Source organism: Diaphorina citri, unplaced genomic scaffold (genome assembly GCF_000475195.1).
Source record: "Diaphorina citri unplaced genomic scaffold, Diaci psyllid genome assembly version 1.1 scaffold3, whole genome shotgun sequence".
In the NCBI taxonomy this organism is placed as follows: Eukaryota; Metazoa; Arthropoda; class Insecta; order Hemiptera; family Psyllidae; genus Diaphorina; species Diaphorina citri.
Genome location: NW_007377442.1, coordinates 491,706 through 514,960, shown reverse-complemented (window position 1 = coordinate 514,960; position 23,255 = coordinate 491,706). Strand labels below are relative to the sequence as shown.

Below are 23,255 nucleotides of genomic sequence, written 5' to 3'. Positions count from 1 at the left end.
TCCCGAGTAGAGATTCAATCAAAATCTAATCAAATATTCCACGTATATCAAAATACTTATCTCCGGATTGAGCTAGTAACCATTTCGTCGCTTCCTAAACATAAACAAATCCGAAACTATCTTAAGTGGAAGTCAGTACCTACTCACACTACCATCAAGGTTGGTACTACATTCATATTAATTCCATTTGATGAAAAGTATCTTAAAAACAGTCCAATTATCAACGCCTTTTATGGACATAAAATAGCAGATGGGTGTTTTGGGCGACTTGATTTGAAAGTTCGAAGACTTACCACTTAATAGTAAATAGTAAAGTTTATTTGATTTGGCCTGTTTTGACACTCGCCGATAATTACAGAGAAGGTCAGAATACATTCCAAAATAGAGCTGTATTACAACCAAACTGTAAAGGGGACTCTGACTTTAGCAAAAACATATGTATAGGTTTTTGTTTATTGACACAGTAACTCGAAACAAGGCAGCTGAATTCAAATTCCACAGAGGTAATTTCACATTTTTTTTTTTTTTTTTTAACAATTTTGCAAATGAATTTACAACCTAAAGGATGAAACACCCTAAGCAATCATCGCGGAAAACCAAAACTGTCATATTATTATCTAATAAACTTAATAATTAAATTATATTATAGCTCTAACGGGTGACCGGAAATCAGTTGACTCATGTTGGTGTTAGGTTTAATTTCCAGAGAGAGTTCTGTGCAGTTCTTGAACACCTGTACTTCAGATCGGACATCATGTATTGTCTTCATGTCTATTCTCTAGTTCACTATTTTTGGTTTGGTACATTTTCATCATCAGAATAATTAGTATGGAACTTCTTGTCATAAACCATTCTCCTCAGTCTTCTATTGAAATTTGGTTCATAGAACTTAATTATCTCATAGAAGTCTGGGTGTCTGTGAAAGACCACAGTCTTCAATTCGTCTGGTGGGTCTGAGGATTCCATTTTCTCATGCTTCTTATTTGGATTGTTTGGGTTGGAGAGATTCTAATGATTTTTTTTTCTTTTGATACGAGTAGAAACGAAATCGAACGTGTAGCTACTAAATTACTAGCTCAGGTCAGTAATTAATTGGTAGTTGCACATTTTACGAAGTACTTAGTTGATACATTAAGATTAAACTACTACCTTGAATTAATAGGAATTTCCATTTTTACTTAGCACAGTTCCCATAAAGCTGCATTGACGGTTCTAATACACAAAACAGTGTCCTAGAAGTCCTATTAGGTAAGGCTTTTGTAGGGCTTAACTTTTGAACGGCTGAGAATTTTTGCAATTTTGATTGCATATTCAAGGTTTGAATTTAGTTTAATAATAAACATAAATGATAATCAGACGTGTTCTTACCTTTTGTGCAATAGTCGCCGGACCAGCCGGGTAGACATTTGCGATCGCCGGTGTGGGAGCAAGTATAGTGGCCGAAACTGTCATCTCTCGGCCTGCAAAGGGTGGCACACCCGTTGCCATAGTAATGAGGATCACAGGTGACGCGATATTCATACAACATGGAGGAATGAGCGGACTTATGCTCATCCTCGGTCCAGGAAGGACCAACGTCAAGCCACCTTTGCGTTGTCAATCGGCTGATGAGCGTTTTGCCTGAGAAAGAGAAAGAAAAGTTTCGGTATTAGAAAAATCGGAAGGTAAAAGGACCATTTTCTTTACATCCCCCCATCCCCAAAAAGCAAATGGTACATCTTTTCCTGAAAGTATGAACGGGTCTTTTACTTTTGAGAAATGAGCGCAATAGGTCCTCAATACCTATCACACGAATACCGTAACACAAAGAAATTCATAAAAATCAATAATAATAGTTTTCAATCTCATAATATTTTATGTTTCCTGCATGGGTTTAATCAGGTGAGGAAAGTATCTATCAATAAATTCTACGTATCTCTTACATTCTATGTGAAGATATCTTATGAAAAGAAAAAAAAATATTTTGGCCCAAGTTCAAAAAAAGTTATTATCATTATTATTTTAGGAAATATTAAATTCTCCTATCATACGAACGGTTTTGCTTTTCGATACTCTAGACTTCCTTTTCTTTTCTGGAATAAATTATATTTTCACATTATTTTCTACTGTTTCCTTTACTTTCCAAGTAGCTAAAGGTTCAGTGTAGTTAGGTAAGTATCTCTACCTCAAGTGAAAAAATAGGAAGTAAAAAAGTACAAGTAGGTACATACGTACAAAAGTTTTATTGAGACCACTTTTTCATTGTGGTAGTAAACGTTGGTGATAACTTGATAAGACTTTGATTTATTATGAAATAAATGTACAAAATTATTACGGAAGGCATTTAGATGAGGTACTAAAAATAATAAAATATGCATTAACCAAGTAAAATGCTCATTTTTATACCTGAATAAGTATATGAGGGTATATGCGAATTTCACTAAAATGTAAAAGTTATTATGAGAAGAATGTACCTAAGCAATAAACAATAAGAACATAAATAATTATTTTGTGCAAAAATGAAGACTTTTACATTGAAAACTGGAAAACATCAATGCAGAAATTAATAGATAAGGTCAAAGATTAAATAGAAAATAAGTAGATACCTATTATATCTGAGCAATAAAATTTTGAGTCTTATAAATTCAAAGTAGGTAATGAACAAAAAGCTGGTAGTATGAAGAAGAGCTTATTTGCTATATTTTAGTAGTTTCAAGAATACGTACCGTGTACTTGAAACGTGTTATAATAAGAGGTGTACTTACAGTTGCCAAAGTACATTGCCTTCTAGTAAAAATAATAAAGTGGGGGAAAATCCCCACATTCCGAACGCTTTGATGTGATATATCGACTTATAAATACCCTCTCCCCCACCAACCGCTAAGTTCACGGGTAACCAGAATAATGTGCTTATGGATCAGAAACATCCTAAGAGCCTCTACATCACGAATACATATATCGATTGAGTGGTTTATTTGAGGGGCGGAACCAAAGTCCGAGCAGCTCTCTTGAAGAAGGAAATAAATTTCAAGAAGTACCTGGCGGCTTGGGAACTCTTATTTGGAGAGTTGCGTGAATAATACCAGAAGAACAGTCTAAATTGGAGGGGAAGACAAGACACCTGCGATAAATTAATTCGTTTAAGATGTCAATAAGGTCTATGTGTTGAACAACTTTCTGAGTGTGAACAAATTCCAGTCAGTGGCCATAGCTATTTGAATACACCAGTTCCCAGTACGAGTAGATTACTAATGTTAAACAAAGCTGTGTGTGGTTGGTATCTGGACAAGTAAACACCTGAGATAACGGGATGCTAGCTGTTTCGAGGTACACTCACCTTCCCGAGGATAAAATTGAGGAGCTGATCTCAGTTAAAAGACAAGGTATAAAAGTCTGACGGGACCTTAGCAGTTAAAGGGCCGCCTCTCACATTTTTTGCAGTGTATCCAATACTTTGAACTTGAGAACATTTAACTTGGTATTCGATGAGCCACCGAAGATAAAAATAAATGAACTTTTTTGAATCTTCTTCGTTTTGTGTTAACTCCTTCATTCCTTACTATACCATTTGCTTCTAGCTTTCAGTCAAAGTAATCCACACTAAACAAACTGGTAATGTGATTCAGGTTCTTAAATAGGTACAACATTTCTCTGAACCAAGAGAAATGTGTTAGTGTAATTTTGTTGTTAATTCAATTAAAGTCTAATGTAATTGTAATGATACCGACAATACAGCAATTTAAGTATAAATAAGGAAAGCAAAAATTCCATCAATCACTGTTTGGTTCCAATATGTCAATCACAAAAGATTACGTAATTTTCTTTACTTTGGAACTTTCTTGATTTCCAATTGGACCAGAAATAATTTTATCTAAGAAAGCAATTTTGTCCGTCATGACCATCACCTCTATAACTGAGATAGTACTTGGAACTTATCTTTCCCGCCATCAACACCGTTATCAATACATAAGGCAAGTATTATTGACATGTGTTGGCGTTTAATAAGACCTAATGTGGCAAACGATGTGTTCGTATGGCAGTAGAATGATCATGCAATGAAGAAAAGCAATTTACTGCTCCTTTTTAACATAAGTAGGTACCATTAATATCAACCTCATGTAAGTAAGTAGATTTATTATGGTAGAAAATGATTCATAGATCATTTTATTTAAAAATAATAATAAAAAAAAGGTTAAGATATAAATTGACCAAATATGGTTAAAATCTTATTCTAATGTCTTTTGTTATTTTTCTTTTTGCCTAAAGATCTAGTATACAGAGTGTAACGAGTTCAAGTAATGTACGTAGGCATGCTAATAATAATAAATTATCAATTCACATAGGTACAATATACATAGGTAGAAAAAATGAAGCACATACTTATTTATGTATAATATGCTATTTGAAATAACTGTTCTGGATTTACAAGGGTAAATAATACATAGACTTTGGCCAGCATTTCAACCATTGGATCTATGTGGTCTTTTGACTTTGAACAGTCTTTTTCTTTTCACGTCTAAATAATAATATATTCTGAAGTGTTACCTACTGGAATGATCTGCCTATCATTCATGTCTATTGTGTCTACCTATGTCTATTTTAATGACATCAAACTGTCACCCATTCTGCATTAGGCAAAAACAGTACCACTTTTATCTCGACGTAAATGCAAAGCAGGTGGAAAGGCAAGTTTGTAACATCATGCAAACCTTAGTCGAACGTTCCAAGTCCTTTGTCACAAATGTCCCAGAGAAGCTGTGAGATTTAATATTAATGATTCCAAGAGTGATTTATTACACTTACAACTAACTGATCAGAAGAAATGATTAAAAATCAGATAAAAACTACATTCGACAAGAAATCCTTGGGCTGAAGGTTTCTGCTAAAGAGCGCGAATTTTTCATTTCTATAAACAAAAAGACAGAAAATCTTTGAATTAAATAAAAGAAAACCCTACTCTTAATTTAAATCAATTATTTCATGTTTACTATAAATATTTGATTACTCCGCAATCTTAAATCCCGGGTGAGTTCCAAGCTGCTACTAAATCCGTTCAGCCATATCAAAATTCAAATCAACATAAACTATGCAGTGATGTCATTTCTATGCACATATTTAAAATTGCCAAGTTTCGCATAAATTAAAAATGTTTTGCATTGGAAAATATTTGTCATAATTAGGTGCGTATTAGATTTCACGTAGGTACCTACAAAGTAACTCATATTTTACTATTAAATTATGTAAATAGGAAGGTTAAAAATGTTGCTTCTCTTATGACACTAACTGAGGTAGAGATTGCCTCGGGCACTAATTTTGCCTTTTGCTTGTAATTCAGTATACCTATCCACATGTGATTATAACCTCATCATCATCATCATCATCATCATCATCATCATCATCATCATCATCATCATCATCATCATCATCATCATCATCATCATCATTATTATCATCATCAGCCATCCACCATTCGCCATCAACCATCATCATCTCCTTCACTTTTCATTATAAATTAGATATTGCTATTTTAAAATTTTAATTGACTTTAGTGAGTACGTGAGGATATGTTAAAAAATATTATGTTTTTTCTTTGGCCATATTTTTCATAAATGCTGTTTACTTATTATAGCTTGCACAGCACACTACCGACTCCTATTAAACTTAAAATATCTGACTCCCCCCTTTTCCAGCCATAAATAGAACTGCTGGTATCCAAAGAAAGTGTGCAGAAACATAATGAAGGGGTATGTACATTCTTTATCTTCCATACTGGCCAAGATAATGTTTACATTGTTCACGTATTATTCCCATTAAACTTTATAGAACTTTGAGAAAACACAAAACATTCATGTAAAACGTTTTCAAAGTGTATGCAAAGCCTTAATGACACCCAGTAGATTTTCAAAGACACTCTTTTTCTGCTGATTTCAAAGAAATAAAAGTAAACTGTTACCCAGTTAAATATGTACGTGAAATATTTGGACTATCTGTTTGGGTAATAATTCGATATGTACGATGATATTGTGTGACAAAGTAAACCGAACTACTTTCTTAGGTCGAATTTGATATCGATGTTTTGATTCGAAAAATTGTTTACATTAATCGGTGCTACAAGTCACGGTATGCCCATGTTCACAAGTAATATGAGAACTAAGGACTATAATAGTGTCAATCTATCAGTGTAGCACTAACACCGGATAGTATAAACAAGACATTCAATTGTAGGTGCCGGACTATTGAAAACCGATTGAATTTCAAGTAGGTAATCAAATGTTTAACAAGGAAGTGTGTAAGATGAACTTTCTCGCCGAGTTTCAGATATTGAAAGTGGTCTGATCCATTATGCCTGTTCAAATACATGGTAGTGATGCACCAAGATTTTTTTCCCCCAACGAGATAAACATTAGGTTTCCCTTACCTAAAATACCTATGGCATACCTATCAAATTGACTTCTAGTCTTCCTAATAAAGTTCAGAAAACCCTTACTCATAATATGTATTAAATACTATCTACCAAAGAGTACTCTGGAACTAGGCAAAACTCGTAAGAGAATTCCAAAGTGATACTCAGAAAGAGTATCTGCTTTGAAAATTACAATGCAATTACTCATCTTTTATTTCCCTGGTCTTTTAGATCCTCGATGATCATGAGAGACCCTAGAGAATACCCCAGTCTCCTTATAGAAGAGCTCAACGACTTCCAAGCCACAAGGGCGAAATTGAAGAAGAAGTAAAAAGGAACAAGAAGAAGATAGAGAGGAAGAGTTGAGATTCTCAGTTTCGTTATCTATTAACGTTCTTTATTCTCCTCCGAGTTTTGTGCTTGAAAAAGAATATGAGTAAGAAATTAAAACGAAGATAAATCTTGCTAAAGTTCTCATGGATAGATACAGTGAGGCAGGGTATGTGCAGTTGTTATGCACTGACTAGTGGCGACTTGGAGGGGATCTAAATTTAGTGTAGGGAAATATCTAGCTCTAAGGGAGATGATGTTATTATTTAAAGAGGTATAACTGGAGAAAAATTAGCAAGGCAGAGGGTAACGTTTGAGCAAGGCCATTCAACGTAGCAATGCTGCGAATACATGCTATCTTGGGAGTTGGGTAGAAAAGGTTACTTGAAGAACCTATGGATCTTTTCCTTCGAAAGTTCAAAAATAATTCTGTAAGAAATAATCAAAGGTATCATAAACAAATAAGGAAGGATTCCAGGCCATATCCGCCACTGGAAGATGCAATATGCAGTCATGAATCTAAAAAAAGAGTTTTACTCATATTCATGTCGCTGGGATTTTATTGGTTATGGGTTGTTCTTCTACAGGCAGATCTTCAACTATTCGCACTTCTGGACAAATAAAGTTCAAAAATTTACTGACCGAAACCAAAGTTGCAAACTTGAAACCGTCATGAAATCTGTCACTCACTAGCTTGTCGCCAATTTTCATCACTTCATCCGTTGACCTGTTCACACCGGAAAGGTCAAAAGGATGTGTCGATTGTGAACGAACATAAAAATTACTTGTCAAATCGTTTGCAGCGAATTGTTTATTAATTTTATCGAAGCGTTACTCGCAGCTCGGTGCCGATCTTGAGTGAAGAATAGCACTCTGAATGTTTCAAGATTTCGTGCGATTTGCAAATTAAGAGTAACTTACAGTTGGTCTTACTCGGTGAAATGTTTTGCACGAATGTGACTGACTTTTGTAGAATGTTCAACTGCAAGTATAATTGCATGCTCGTCCTTACGTATGAAAATATTCTAGATTATTAGATAAGATATTATTAGGTATAAGTACCAAACTCGGAAATATAATTAGACAAGTGGAAAATCCTTACCTCCCGACGTCACATTTCATATTCAGAACAAGATTTAAAAAAAAAAAAAAAAAAAAAAAAAAAAATACGATTAATTCTTCTTTCTTTTCAAAAAGAGAGAAAAATATTAATTATTATTCAAAGCATATAAAACTGTTTACAATATTTATGGGTTACTTTGTTGGGAGACAGTAAAATATAATTTCATTAGGAGAGAAGGTATTTTATATGTTTATCACCTCTTCAAATAATACAGTCAAGTGGACTAACGAGATATTGTTGCGGTCTGAATGTCACAGCTTCGAGATCCAGGCAAAGCAAAAAACTTATCCTATTTAAATTTAATTTTTTAGGTAATGAGCAAGTAAGTATGATTATTATGAATTATGATAGATGTTGGATGATACAAACAGACATGACTGGAGACAACTGACAAGAAACGTCGACCCCGCTTGAGCGGGATTAAAGACGAAGTGAAAGAAGAAGATGATAGATGTTGGATGACAACAGAAACGCAGCAAAGTAAGAAAGCACAGCAAAAAACTTATCCTATTTAAATTTAATTTTTTAGGTAATGAGCAAGTAAGTATGATTATTATGAATTATGATAGATGTTGGATGACAACAGAAACGCAGCAAAGTAAGAAAGCACCTAGCCAGCTAGCCACTAGTCAGTCTCGTCACGTAAGAATTAAGTGGCTAACATTTTGAATGAATGAAAGATACCCACTCCTAGATGTAGGTATACATATCAAGTTGCTTAACTCCACACTATAAGGAGTGAAGAGGTAATTAAATATCAACTTGTTTTGTTCTGCCTATGAATTTCAAAGTCATTAACATTTTTATTGGTCAACAAATTAGTCTCTTAACCCTTCGATATCGATTTGACATCTAAATAATGTATCAGCAAAACTTCATATCACTTATCTATGTAGGAACTTCCTTTTATAGCATACGTAGATTCGTAACAATGTTCAATTTTTAGGCCTATAATGCCTCTTAGATTTTAAACGCCAACAATATGTAATACATAGGTATGCTTTAACTTGACCATCACAATGAAGTCAGCAATGCAAGTGATAAATCAGCCGGGACATAGAAAATATTGGGTAGATAGTTAAGATTGGTCAGATGAGACTAGAAGTGGTCTCACGATAGATTTCATCACGGGTCTTTCCCTCCATGAAACATAATAATATGATTGATTTGACAACCAGTAGATAGGTACCCACCATACTAGATCAGGTTGTCGTGTCCGATATTGTAATCGTACAACTGATGCATATTATCTCTCTCAGACAAAAACTTAAAGAAACATTATTACACATTCATACCTATACATATATTAAGAATAAGACATTTTTTAATCAAAATTTCCAAGACATTTAAAATATCTCTCAAAGCAAAAGTGAAATAAAATTTTTGACAGATTTCTGGCATTGAATCAATGTTTCGAGAAAAAAAACTTCCAGATTTGTTGGAATGGTATTATGTATTCCCAATATCTCTTTCATTCAAACTCATCTTGTCCTTGTTACGCCATCCGGAAAAAGGAATCTTCTCAATTCTAACTTTCAGGTTTTGGGATGTAAGTTTTTTTCTCGTCTGAAGTTGCCCCCTGTCCATTTGTTTTGTAACCAATAGAAGTTTTTAGTGACGTTGGATCAATCATATTGTAAATAAAAGATTATAGTAGATATGTATTTTATGGACAATAATATTAACATGGGTACCTACTAAAAACAACAATTTTTCTCTTCTACCGTCTCGTCTGCAGAAAAGAAAAGAAAATTGTGAGCGTTTGAGAGGTTTCAACTTTGTAGGTAGGTACAAACTTCAAGAAGAAAAAATCTAGTTTTCCCTCGAAAGTTGGGAAAAAAAGAATAAATTTTGTACAGTCATGCAAAGAGTAACTTACAGTTGGTCTTACTCGGTGAAATGTTTTGCACGAATGTGACTGACTTTTGTAGAATGTTCAACTGCAAGTATAATTCCATGCTCGTCCTTACGTATGAAAATATTCTAGATTATTAGATAAGATATTATTAGGTATAAGTACTTAACTCGGAAATATAATTAGATAATTAGAAAAGTGGAAAATCCTTACCCCCCGACGTCACTCCGTTTTCCGACGAAGAATTGGTGTCATGCCAGGCTTCTACTATCAGTGAAAATGTACCCTGAAAATAAAAGAAGAAATCGTTAGTTGTAGAATAACATTGGGATAGGTACCTATATTTTCTTCAAGTTAACCGACGTAGAACGAGCTTAAAAATAATAATAATAATAAAAAACAGTGTACTGATAGGAGTAATTGATCAATTTTATCAATACATAAGGCAAGTATTATTGACATGTGTTGGCGTTTAATAAGACCTAATGTGGCAAACGATGTGTTCGTATGGCAGTAGAAATGATCATGCAATGAAGAAAAGCAATTTACTGCTCCTTTTTAACATAAGTAGGTACCATTATCAACCTCATGTAAGTAAGTAGATTTTCTTCTGCTTCCTAGGTATTTTATGTTTGTCCTAATTTTGAATTTTTAGGTACTCGTATGTTTATATATTTTATACAAAGAAGAAAAAACTCATTAGACTAGGTACCATTGTCTTTGGAGTGTACCTAAAAACTACATAGATAGGTACTAGACATATATTTCTTAGCTGCATTCATATTTCATGTATTTTCATGATACATCAGGTAAAATTCAATTTATTTTTATGAATTTCTGCGAATCTAAATATTCATATTTTCAAGTCTCTTAACACGCTCTTTCTACCAGAAAAAATATAAGGATTCAAGATAGATGACTAACACCACAACTCATGCTGAATGAGTCTCCTAATAGGATCAGGGTTCCACATATCCTTAGTCAATAAGTTATTGATTCCTAAGCCAACCTATCATATTTTATATTTTTCATTTCAATTCATTTGTAATACGAGATCAAAGAACAATGGGAAGAAACGAAACAAGACAAAGATTAAAAGGAAGAGCAAATGAAAATCAAAAAGATAGACCAAGTGGAGATGTGATGAAGAAGGAGGAAAAAACTGTGCAAGTTCGAGGTGTAAATGTAATAAGACCGTCTTCAGTGCTCATTGGGACTTGTGACAATCAGACTAATTCAGCATTATCAGGATATTGAACCGGTGTCTATGAAGATAAGCAATAAAGAAAGTAAAAAACAGAGGATGGTTAAACTCTGAATTAAACATGAGAAAATTCAAAAGAAATTCTGACCATTTTAAGTTGTAGGTACCACGTTAATTTAAAATTGCCAAGTTTCGCATAAATTAAAAATGTTTTGCATTGGAAAATATTTGTCATAATTAGGTGCGTATTAGATTTCACGTACGTACCTACAAAGTAACTCATATTTTACTATTAAATTATGTAAATAGGAAGGGTAAAAATGTTGCTTCTCTTATGACACTAACTGAGGTAGAGATTGCCTCGGGCACTAATTTTGCCTTTTGCTTGTAATTCAGTATATCCACATGTGATTATAACTAAATAATAATAAACAGTGTCTCATAATTATACCTACCTACCTACCTACGAGTACCAGTGAAAGCTAGTCATGTTTTAAATTAAAATTTATTGCATACAAGGGTGTTAACATTGCAAATCTAACGTGAAAACTTTTGGCAGAGCTTTTTTCTAACATGTTATCTATTGGGCTCCCTGCATGAGCCCATGTTTGGATCAAGTGATCACAGAATAAAAAGATGAAGGAAAAAAATTGCGTTTCATTTTACAACATAGGTAATAAATGATGAAATTTACTGACATGAGCTACGTAGGTAATATAATGGAAGACCACTGGATAATTTATTCATTAAAATGCTTGAGTAGGAAGGTAGGAAGATTACCTACTGACTTACTGCTGGGGGAGGTTGTACTGAAGATGCCGATGGATGTATTGGCTCTATCATTTAACCAAACAACTTGAAAATTCAGTCCAAATGATTTCCATGCATTTAACATAGTTTTTTCTTCTTTTTATGTTTTGTTCGTCTAATGGAATTGTTAGGTGATTTTTATTTTATATGTATACTTCTTTTATTCATTCCTTGAAACATCGTCCAAGTTATGTATTTATTTTTGTCCAGCTCTTAATACCTACTTCCATGAGAAAAATAATTTTACATTGTTTACATGAAAATATCACCTTCTTCTCTCGGGTCTTCAGTTTGTACTACCTATGATACATGTTTCTTTTTCATGTTTGTTATTTATATATTTTATCTCGTCTCCAATCTCTTTGAAGATTTTTACCAGAGAAATACCTTCTAGTAAAAAGGATGCACAATGTATTCTTCCACATGTAATTTACAAAGCTCTGAAGTAAGATTTACCATGAGTAACCCAAGGTTGTAGGGAAGTAATGCTAGTAATATATTCAAATCTGGTTATGTCCTTTTGGTCCTTAAATATTCGAAATTAAATGAAATTAGGTAAACTTACTTAAATTAAGTACATAATGAGTACTATACCTCGAATGAAACAACGAAAAATGAAGATAAGCAATAAAGAAAGTAAAAAACAGAGGATGGTTAAACTCTGAATTAAACATGAGAAAATTCAAAAGAAATTCTGACCATGTTAAGTTGTAGGTACCACGTTGAATGTCCATGTTGAATGTAATAAAATTATTAGATGAATTGACATGAGTAGAGAACTCAGTAGGTACTATGTTTAAAATAATAATTAATTGATAAAGACATTTCAAGTGATTTTTGGAAATCAAAACCAATTAATTTTTAAATAAAAATTAACCAGAAAATCTAAAGTCCACAGGTAATTAATTCTGGACTGAAGAGATTCGAACTCGGAGACTCAGTCACCAGCGTCTCTCCAACTCATCCTTTCATAATAAAAGAATTTAAAGCATGTTTGTTTCCCACGGACCCCGAGTACTCGGATTGCATATCTATTCAGGAGTTAAGGCGCATACAAGTATGAAAGCAAGTACGGAGGGAACCTTGTACTCCTGATGGTTACTGATAAAGTTGCTAATGGTATCAACGCAACGTCTGATTAGTAGAAATTTCATTTAGACACAGTATGGTTGGTTCGCGATTCATGAAGCTCTAATCGGTTTGATTTAATGGTTAGAAAACTGTGTTAATGAGCAGACAATATACCAAAAACACAACTAAAATGAGAAAAAAAGTCGAAAGAGAAATAATCACGAAACACGTCAAAGGAAATAATAGGCAATTAAGTATGGAGAACTTTCAGGAAAGGACTTCGGAAAGTAAGTTTTCAACTTTTTCTCTTCCATTGAGATCGCATCTTAAAGTTGAGTCTATTTCTCAAAGCTCAAAATAAATTTCGAAGAAGTAAAAGGTTTATAGCAAAAAAAAAACTACTCGTTTGTATTCAGCAAGATGTAGATTTTATGATGCAAATAAATTATTCGTTCAGGGTGATTCAATAAGACCTCCCGTATTTTTTTTATTTTTATTTTTTTTACAAAGGAAGATTTGCGATGAACATGTACAGACTTGTTTTAGAATTTAGAACCCCCCGATAACGCGTTGGGTCTAACAGAGGACTCACGATCCAAGTTGGTACTTGAAACAAAGAGTTAATCCGAAGGCCAACCAAGATCTGTTTGAATCATTTGCTGAATTTACAATATAGTATTCATATCTTCCTCTACAATCCAATCGAAATGGTGCTAAATATTGCAGATCAGAAGTTTGAATCACAAAATATTGGCATCTATCGATTATCACATTCCTGAATTATATGTCGGGATATTCATTTATGTGTGTACTTCCTTTCCGTGGAACTCTGTCTCACTCACTCTCGTTTGGCTCATACAGTATAATTTATCTCAAGCTCAAAGACCATGCTGGTAAAAATCAGAAGAACGACTGCAAATTATTATCAAGCGTAAAGTTATATTTATATATGGGCTGAGAAAACATTTCACAATAAAAGGTCACATCATGAGCAAAACCAGCAAAGATTTTCAGAGACAAAAAATTTGGTCATAAGAAAGGTTAGGTTTTTGTGTTAAAAACAGGCTAACGACTATGAACGAAAAACTTCAGGTTTTATCAACTCCTTAAGATAAGCATCTTCTCTAAGTTTTGAACTATTTCAATTTGGGTGGTTCTTAGAACTAGATTAGAAGATTAGTAGTTGACTTGATTTAGCAGCTGAACAAGAGGACATTATCAAGTGGGCATATCTAGGAGAGCTTGAGATTCTACTTACGGGACAGAATGTAGGTACGACTATCAAAATTAAAATTTTATAAATATTTTTATTTCCAACATCGTGTTATTATTTATTACTAGGTATCTATAATGTATTGTTATTTCAATAGATATACCTACTAGTAAATAAGGTGAATTCTCTGTTTTTTACAAGTGCAAAATTACTATTTTTAGAATCTAGAATTAATGTACGCCAAAAAGGAAAACATTTTGACCTCACACTGAGTCTTCTGAAATATCCATGTTGATACCAAGGGTAATTCAAAGGATATGATTCGCTGTATGACAGTATGACAATACTTGTGATTCCTTCGAGGGCAGATATTGCTGTCGAAAATGACAATTAATCAAAACTAAATTATGTCCTGTACTAGTTGTACTAGGAATTTCTAACATATAGAAGGGGAAAATGTTAGGAATAATGTAGTATTATGAAATTTTTTTTATATTTTTGACAAATGAACTCAACTCCCACACATTATATGAGAGTATAACTTCCGATAAATAATACCTTGTTTAATAATAGCTACCTGTTGGAATTGTTAGATGAAGTTTGTATAATTTTATGCATTTCCTACTGGTGAGTTTCTATGGTGGGAAAAATTATAATATGCAAGCAAAGGACATTATGCAAAGTGGTTGTTTTGAGAAGAAATTGAGGAAAACAACGAATTTTTTTAAAGCTTATACAAAAGGTACCTATACCTACATTGATAGAAAATTTGTCGTAGGATCTTCAAAAAACTCACAAGACAATGAGTTACAAAGTGAACAACGCGACACCAAGACAACAAGGGAATATGTTGCAAAATAATTTCGTTTCAGACATCAGGCTAGACTTTGGACGAAAATAACTTCAAAACAAAATCTGAGAGAAACGCCACCAGTAAATTCTCAGGAATACGAAACTAAACGGTGACGTGTTGAACTTGATATTGAAAATCACTTCTCACCTCTTACGTCCTTTAATATGTAAGTAGAAATATCTTTAGCTTTAGTCTAGTCGTTGAGGAAATTTCAGGAGATACCTACTTTATCTTCCTGGATACCAGAAACTGACGTGTTGAACTTGATATTGAAAATCACTTCTCACCTCTTACGTCCTTTAATATGTAAGTAGAAATATCTTTAGCTTTAGTCTAGTAGTTGAGGAAATTTCAGGAGATACCTACTTTATCTTCCTGGATACCAGAAATTAACTTCCGAAGAACCAACATCCCTTGGGTACCGAAATTATCTTTTAAACAAATTTCGTTACCTATATCCCACGAATGAAAGACTTTGGGAAGAAGAAAAAAGCATGACTAATTCTACTGTTTAAGATAACATCTAGTAGGTAACTTCCGAAGAACCAACATCCCTTGGGTACCGAAATTATCTTTTAAACAAATTTCGTTACCTATATCCCACGAATGAAAGACTTTGAGAAGAAGAAAAAAGCATGACTAATTCTACTCTTTAAGATAACATCTAGTATATATGTGTTATGAATGGTATGATTAATATTTATTTTGAACTAATTTCATTTGTGTTCGGGGGATAACAAAGCATTAAGAACAATAATCTGAAAAGAAAACATGAAGAACTTCCAGATAGAATATTTTGTGACTTGATAATTATCCGATGATTTATTTCTCCTACTGGTATTCTATTGTTTCTTTTCCTTCTTGCTTTTGACTTTGTACCATGTTTAAGAAAGGAAAGGAATTTAAGCATTGAGAAGCATCGACTACAAACAAAATCCAGTCAAGATCATTGTCTTTGGGGAGTAAACAGAAGAGTTGCTACTGTGTGTGTTATTTATAATGTCACTAACACCTCTACCAAAAAGGTCGATGTAAAACTAGGATAGAAAACAAAAGAAAATCTCATACACGATCCTACAAGGCATTTCTTAGGTCCTCAAATTCCTCATCTAAGACTGTCACGCACTGAGGTATCATGTGAGAACTCCATGAGCTTTGTAAACAGAAGAGTTGCTACTGTGTGTGTTATTTATAATGTCACTAACACCTCTACCAAAAAGGTCGATGTAAAACTAGGATAGAAAAGAAAAGAAAATCTCATACACGATCCTACAAGGCATTTCTTAGATCCTCAAATTCCTCATCTAAGACTGTCACGCACTGAGGTATCATGTGAGAACTCCATGAGCTTCAGACAAGGTTACTCGGCTATGTACTACAACTATCTAATTTGCCTTGAAAAGTCATTGCGAGTCGGGTTTGGGTCAACAAAAAGTGCAACATTCAAAATTTTGGTGAGAATTATCTTTTTTTTTATGTATAATCTTGTTTCAGTTGGAACATCCGGGGTTCAGAGTTCTTTTATGGGTATTATTACATATATTGGGGACATGGTGACTTCTAGATACAAATGTGTTATTTACTTGGGTTGGATTCCTTCTTGTCAACTTCGAAAGCAATAGATTATCCTACATAAAAAATATTCATTTTATCTAATATAGAAATGTTTTTATATCTATAAGAAACCAAGTTGTGACAAGTGTTTATGTGATGTATCATCTTGTCTCGAAATCTAGCACCAATCATAGACGGAATATCCTGATATCTTCCTTTATTATTAAATCCTTGGCGCCCAGATATCCTTATTAGAGGAAACAATATGTGTTGGTGCTTCAAGTGGATCTGTTTACATTAGCTCCTCTAATTTTGATTGTGAAGTGGCGCCCAGATATCCTTATTAGAGGAAACAATATGTGTTGGTGCTTCAAGTGGATCTGTTTACATTAGCTCCTCTAATTTTGATTGTTTAAGAATAATGTGTAATTTAATCATTAAATAATACATGGTGACAAGAGGTTGTACAAAATTATGTTTTTATTAGATTAGGTAACTGGTAGTTGTTTTACCCTCGACATTGACACCTAGCGATAATGGGTACGCTTAACGAGGAAATTTACCTATTCATGTCTATAGATTCCATAGAAAGACGTGAGATTTTTACGGTAAAAATGTTTCAATAAATATAGCAAGAGATCGGAACCTAGTAGAAATTTCTACCAAATTAAAGTGATGACGAATTACACAAGTTTCATTTTCATGTCTATAGATTCCATAGAAAGACGTGAGATTTTTACGGTAAAAATGTTTCAATAAATATAGCAAGAGATCGGAACCTAGTAGAAACTTCTACCAAATTAAAGTGATGACGAATTACACAAGTTTCATTTTCTCACTAATTAGGCGCCTAAATTATTCAAGACATTACCATTAAAACGTACTCTTAAAGGTAGTTACCAAATTCATGACGGTATCTAGAGCCTATTGTGTTATCTGTCACTCAATCACCAATTAGTAAAGGATAGTATTTTGAAGAATTCGGTAGCGTTACTAAAGTGACTTTTAGAAAGAAGAAAAAATTATTCTATTATTACGGATAAAATATCTGACACCTTTGTCTTCACAGTAGCTAAAGTCAAAGGAAAAATATTCCTCTCTTTTATCGGACGAAGGGTCTTTTCTTTGGACCTGAGCAATAAAAATGTTAAGTTTTTCTATTGGAACAACTGAATTCAATTGGAAAAGGTATTTCTATTGTTGACTCCTGGATATGACCGTAGTACTTCGCATTGGACAGTTTAGGTCTAAGGAATCTGTCGTTACTGAAGTATGCAAAAGAAGAAGTATAAGTAACTTTGTTAATGTTGTAAATGTAAGTTCTATGTTGGTCATTGATGAACTGATAACATAGCATTGTTGTTGATAGGTAATAGTAAAACATTTCTCACAATAAAAATAGACAGTGAGTGGAGGTACAGTTTCTAAAAATTTCATTTCCTACACTTTTACGAAGAGAAAAATTCGATGACAATTTTAACATTTTTATAGAACATGGCATTTGTTATATAGGGTAGGTATAGGTACATAGTAAATAACTAAGCAACAATGCCTGAGAACGTACTTTCAATAGATAGCTTGTGTTTTTATCCCTGAAATGATATATAGGATAAGGTGTCCGTTATTTGAGAAAGCCGCCCTACTCGGACTTGAGAGGTTAATATTTGATGTGATGGCTTAAAATAGGTTTAAACAAGCTGGGTCCGTCCCTCCGGGAATTTTTTAGCCCCTACTTTATTCGATCGTGATTAAAGAAAATCAGTACCTATGTACCTACCTAATTTGTTTAATATTCAGTATGTGGGATAGAAGACGAGGAGCATCAAATGTCTTAGTCATTGAAAAGAAGATTGATATTGTAATTAAGTTTGTGGTGAGGAGGGAGAATGAGGACGAGAAATTGAAATGATTAGAAACTGAAACCCCCATTTATCATTTTCACTTCTATATATAATGTTTTCTCTTTTAGGTATGTAATATGAAGATGTCATGTCATCGTAAGGTATGTACCTATATGAAATGATGTCGAAGAAAATTTCGATGTAGGTACCTATGTACTTATCTAATATTTGCTTACACTTCAGTTAAAGGTGAAAATACAAAGGATTTAGAAAGCATCTCTTCTTCAGATGCAAAAACAATCATCATTGATTGAATGTATCTCGGATGCAAAATATCAATCTCGCTAATCTGATGCATCTTACGTATGTACATAATCATTTTGCAGTATGGTAACGATGCATTGATGCAATGAACCATGGCGCTGTACTCTTACTTTGCCAAAACTATAGTGACCAAGTATAAAATTGTACACAAAATGAAATAAAATCGTCAAAATGAAATCCTATAAAAATGCGAGCATGAACTCTAAGATCATTAATGGAAAATAACTCTGAACAAAATGAAGTGGAAAACGACTATGAAGACAACCAAATATTTTAATGCAGATTTGACTTGAAAAAGAAGAAAATGAGGTAGCACAAAAATTTACTCATAATCGTACTAAACTTTATAAATATAGTATTTTAATGCAGATTTGACTTGAAAAAGAAGAAAATGAGGTAGCACAAAAATTTACTCATAATCGTACTAAACTTTATAAATATAGATAATAGCAAGTTGTAGATACAGGTTTAACATGGTTTTGGGATGTGGAATCTACCAAACTGACCATTGGTATTCCAAGGCCTCAAATATAGAATAATGAATTCATTCTACACACATACAAGCGTGAGAGTTTCTTTCTCTGACTAGTCTACTAATTGTTCAGATAATGCCGTTAGCTTTAAGCAGCACACAATATTTATGCATTATACAATACGAACATACATATGCGCGGGTATATTTCATATTTGTATACTTTTTAAATTCATTAACCTACTAATCAAAATACAACTTTATAGTAAAGTGTGTACTTGGAGGGATTCGTTCAAAGAGAACAAGGAAATATAAGTGTGAGCTTTAACACATTGACCTATTAAATGAAGTACTCGTATAGGTATAAGTATGAAACTTGTAGGATGACTCTGGCCGTACGACTTAGATTGTAAATTTATTTGCAATACCTGGCAATTTACAATAATGTCTATCTCATTTTATAACAGAAAACAGGATATTAAAATATGACAGTGACCAATGGAAGAGTGTCCCTTGCATGTAACCTGAACCAAATAAATTCCAAGTACCAAATTATTTGGTACTTGGAATAGCTAAGACATGAAGTTAAAATTGGTTGCGTTGCGTTTACCTAAGTGGACCAGACCTGAACAAGCGTGACCAAAGCTAAAAATTTAAATTTTTCAGCTACAACAACAACAACAACAACAACAACAACAACAACAACAACAACAACAACAACAACAACAACAACAACAACATTATTAATTATTGTATGTTGATAAAACAATCTTCTTCAAAAACATTTTAAAAATTAAAATAAAGTGTTTTATATTCATTAAATAAAAATCAAAGTTTTTCCGTATTTTAAAAATCAGTAAATCGCCTATTGTGCAGCCGATCCAAATTCCTGAAAATTTGAATTTCATGATGATATATGTGGATAATTGAGTAGCTACTTTAATTGAGTAGCGACCAGTGACTGCATTACCAGTGTAAAAAGATTTTTCAAATATGGAAATTGATTGCAAAGGAGGCACTTAGTACCTAATGTTGTGATATCCACTAAAGTTGTGGAAAAGCTCTGCTTTACCCCAAAGAATTTGAGATTTTAGCTTGATTGATTTTTACTGCAGAAAATTCGTTAAATGGTTAATTAGAAAAGTTTTGCTTTATATAAAATTCTTTGTGACCACTTAATCTTGAAGAATTTTTTTTCAACTTTAAACGTATGTTTTTACTTTTTACATCAGGGGCGTGGTTAAGGAGTTATAAGCGGAAAACTAAAAAAGTGCCAAAAATTGTTCATTTTCTTCGAGGTTTTTGCCCTCAAAAGTTTTCCCTGGGATTTCGAGGTCGAAAATTTGGTTCCACACTTGTCTTAGTATGCCTGACAATCCTGGCTCGGAAAATTGTACATATAACTTTGAAAAAGAAAAAAAAAAATCCGACCAATTTTCGGCCACCTATTTGACCTACAGAGTGCTGTACGAGTAAGAGCACATTAACTGAATATGAAATGAAGTTTGACCACACCATCATATGGTTTGATGCGCATGAAATCCGCGTAGGACGAACGGTTGAGGAGATAGAAGCGAAAAACTGAAAAATGTGCGAAATGTCGGCCGTTTTCTAGCGGTTTTTCCGCCGCCAAAAGTTATCCCCTCAAGTCCCGAGGTCTCAAATTTAGTATTACACTTCCCCCACCTTACCTAACGATCCTATGGAAAAAAAATAATAATAAAAATCGTTTAAATTAGACAATAGGTACCAATAGGTACAGATTTATTATTATTATTATTTCTCTCAAGTGATTTTTGGTTTCCTTGACGCATAAGGAGTACACCTAACACCTATCAATAATTCTTTTGAAATTTCTTCCTTAAAGATAAGACTATTCACAATTCAGATTGTTTTAACGTCAGAGACTTGTGAATTCTGCCCAGAGCTCTCTCCGTTGTATTTTCTTCGTGCTCACAGATATATTTCTGTCGGATAGAACAGTCTGCTCCATTGTAAATGAAAATTTTCTTAGATCCGTTGTACGCCAGTTTCAAACACCTGCCGCTCCCTGGGATGTTATCTTCTGGATGTGTCGGCTCTTTGTTTTGCACTGGTTTAGCACTGTTCGCCCAAATCCATAAGAGTCCTGGATTTAATCCACCCGTCCAAAAATCATTTCCTGAAATTAAAACCCCATCAAAAACAAATATGAAAAAGGCCAAGTCCCTATCCAAAAATGTCGGTCCATAAAAGAACTGATCTCAAAAGACCTCAATATCAGATACGTACACCTTGAAGAAATATACAGGTGTGTACCGTGGTGCACTTTGTAAAAATAAAGCTCTTATCAATCCGGTGATTAAGAATTTGAGTCTTGTAATTCTCTTCATATTTCCACGAGTTTAGACTGTTTGCACTACAGTCCATGTACAAATTTGTACAAATTGAAACATTACTTGAATACTTTATTAGTTCGTTGCACATTTCACAACCTCCCCAGAATGTGTTTTGGTGCAGTTGTTAACGCGTTGGACTTTGGATCTGGAGGTTGGTGGTTCGAGTCCAAGTCATGTCATGAAATTTATCTAGGTGAAATATTCGGGGAACGATGTTTGTGACAAGCATTTAAATATGCTTAACACAATTAAAATTCCTTTTTTGGATTTTTCCCAACTTTTTACACAGGAATCGACCATTTATTTATAATTTTTACCCATTTGCAACTGCTCCTTGAAATTCACACTTATTAATTTCTTTTGTGATTAATAACGGCTGACAGGTTTTGTTTACAAGTGTGAATTTGGTATTGTTTAGTAGAACATACTGCGCAGAATAGAATGATGTAAGTCATTTTTTGATTGGTTGACTTTAAAATAGATAGAAATAGAAAAAAATTGGAGGGAAACGTTGTTGCATGCCCACCATGCCATTGACCAGAAGTGGGTTTTTGAAAATGGCATTGTCACCATGCCATGGACCGTATCTAGGATTTTTCTATTGTTGTTTATTGTTAGCCATGCTTTGGAGTGCAAAAGGTTTGCTGGAATTTTTCGAGGTGGGTAGAAACCAATAATTTGGTGAATCCTAGGATATTGCAATCCGGTTTCTACCCACTTAGAATCCGTTTTACCTATCCAGAATTTTATAAACTTCCTAGAAGCTGGATAGAATCCGACTCTTTCGATCCTATGATTATTTAGTGGTTGTGCAATCCGGATTCTAATGGGGTTGGGATAATTTGGTTACTTAAGTTTGGACCTAAAAAATATCCCAATTAATTATTAAAAAATGATCACTCAGTGAGTTCTTGACTCTGAACCCCTAAATAGAAAAATGAAATAATGTACCTATAATCTATAATTATAATTTCAGGTGGTTTCATGGAGCGCCTGGATAACACTTGGATTTTGCTAGGCAATGTCCAGCAATGTGAGCAATATGAGAAAACTCCTAACACTCTCGGTTTGAAGAACATGGCAGGTGTATTCATTCTAGTGGCTGCCGGTATTGTGGGAGGAATAGGTCTCATTATTATAGAAATGGTGTACAAGAAACATCAAATCAAAAAACAAAAGCGATTGGAGTTGGCCAGACATGCTGCAGACAAATGGAGGACTGCTATCGAGGTAGGAATAACATTATTTCCTCATATTCTTCTTATGCCACGCCCGTAATAAAATAAATTCGCCAGAACTCCCGAGCATGGTTAATTTTAGAGTGCAAGCGAAGTGTACTAGATTGGACCATACATTTAAAAATGATGGCTCTAAATCGTCCGATTCGGTTCGATGAGAAGGATTCAGAATCTTGGCAATCTAATCAACGATGCAGGAGCCGATGTTTTCTCTTCTTGCTCTGAAATAGAGCTCATAAACATGTCCAATATGATCATGGATTCCTAAAAATTATTAATTTTTTTTTTTGTTTTTCATTTAATTTAATAACTCGATTGTAATTTACCGTTTTACATGTGAAAAAAAGGACCAGCAGGGACCCAGGGCTACGAACACTGAACCCTGAGATTTGCTAACACATGGGCTACCTGTAATTCTATTCAAGTTCCGGTGGGAATGATTCGTCTGAGTCAGAAATTTTGGAAACATCTCAAAAATTTCGAATATCTTCTTTGAAAACTGATGAAATTCAAAGTCGCGTGGAAAAACAAGAAACAATGTGCCTGCCCATTCAGTGTTCAAAAAGTTGAACTAACCCACTTAGCCAGCTTCGAAATCAAAGTAGAT

The 23,255-nt window shown here is 33.7% G+C and overlaps 2 protein-coding genes across 2 annotated transcripts; one reads left to right on the top strand and one right to left on the bottom strand.

Annotated features, from left to right (window-relative positions):
* Nucleotides 1-1,324: 1,324 nt before the first annotated feature.
* On the bottom strand, nt 1,325-21,731 carry LOC103516879 (neurogenic locus protein delta-like). The gene is made up of 4 exons (XM_026826056.1): nt 21,728-21,731; nt 20,914-21,193; nt 9,904-10,028; nt 1,325-1,620 (listed from the first exon to the last, which is right to left on the bottom strand). The coding sequence occupies exons 1-4, from the start codon at nt 21,729-21,731 to the stop codon at nt 1,325-1,327; spliced, it is 705 nt and encodes a 234-aa protein (XP_026681857.1).
* Nucleotides 21,732-22,007: 276 nt separating this feature from the next.
* Nucleotides 22,008-22,851, top strand: LOC103516782 (glutamate [NMDA] receptor subunit 1-like). The gene is made up of 2 exons (XM_026826500.1): nt 22,008-22,069; nt 22,387-22,851. Exon 2 carries the CDS (start codon nt 22,395-22,397, stop codon nt 22,686-22,688), a length of 294 nt encoding a protein of 97 aa, XP_026682301.1. The 5' UTR covers nt 22,008-22,069; nt 22,387-22,394; the 3' UTR covers nt 22,689-22,851.
* Nucleotides 22,852-23,255: the final 404 nt, after the last annotated feature.

What these genes read in the sequence shown, in the direction of transcription:
- LOC103516782 (XM_026826500.1), top strand. Translation starts at nt 22,395, where the DNA reads ATGGAGCGCCTGGATAACACTTGGATTTTGCTAGGCAATGTCCAGCAA.
- LOC103516879 (XM_026826056.1), bottom strand. An exon ending in ACGTTAAAACAATCTGAATT is followed by an intron (nt 10,029 to 20,913) that starts GTGAATAGTCTT and finishes AAGAAAATATAG; the next exon opens with GTACCTATCCCAATGTTATT. An exon ending in AAACGGAGTGACGTCGGGGG is followed by an intron (nt 1,621 to 9,903) that starts GTAAGGATTTTC and finishes TCTCTTTCTCAG; the next exon opens with GCAAAACGCTCATCAGCCGA.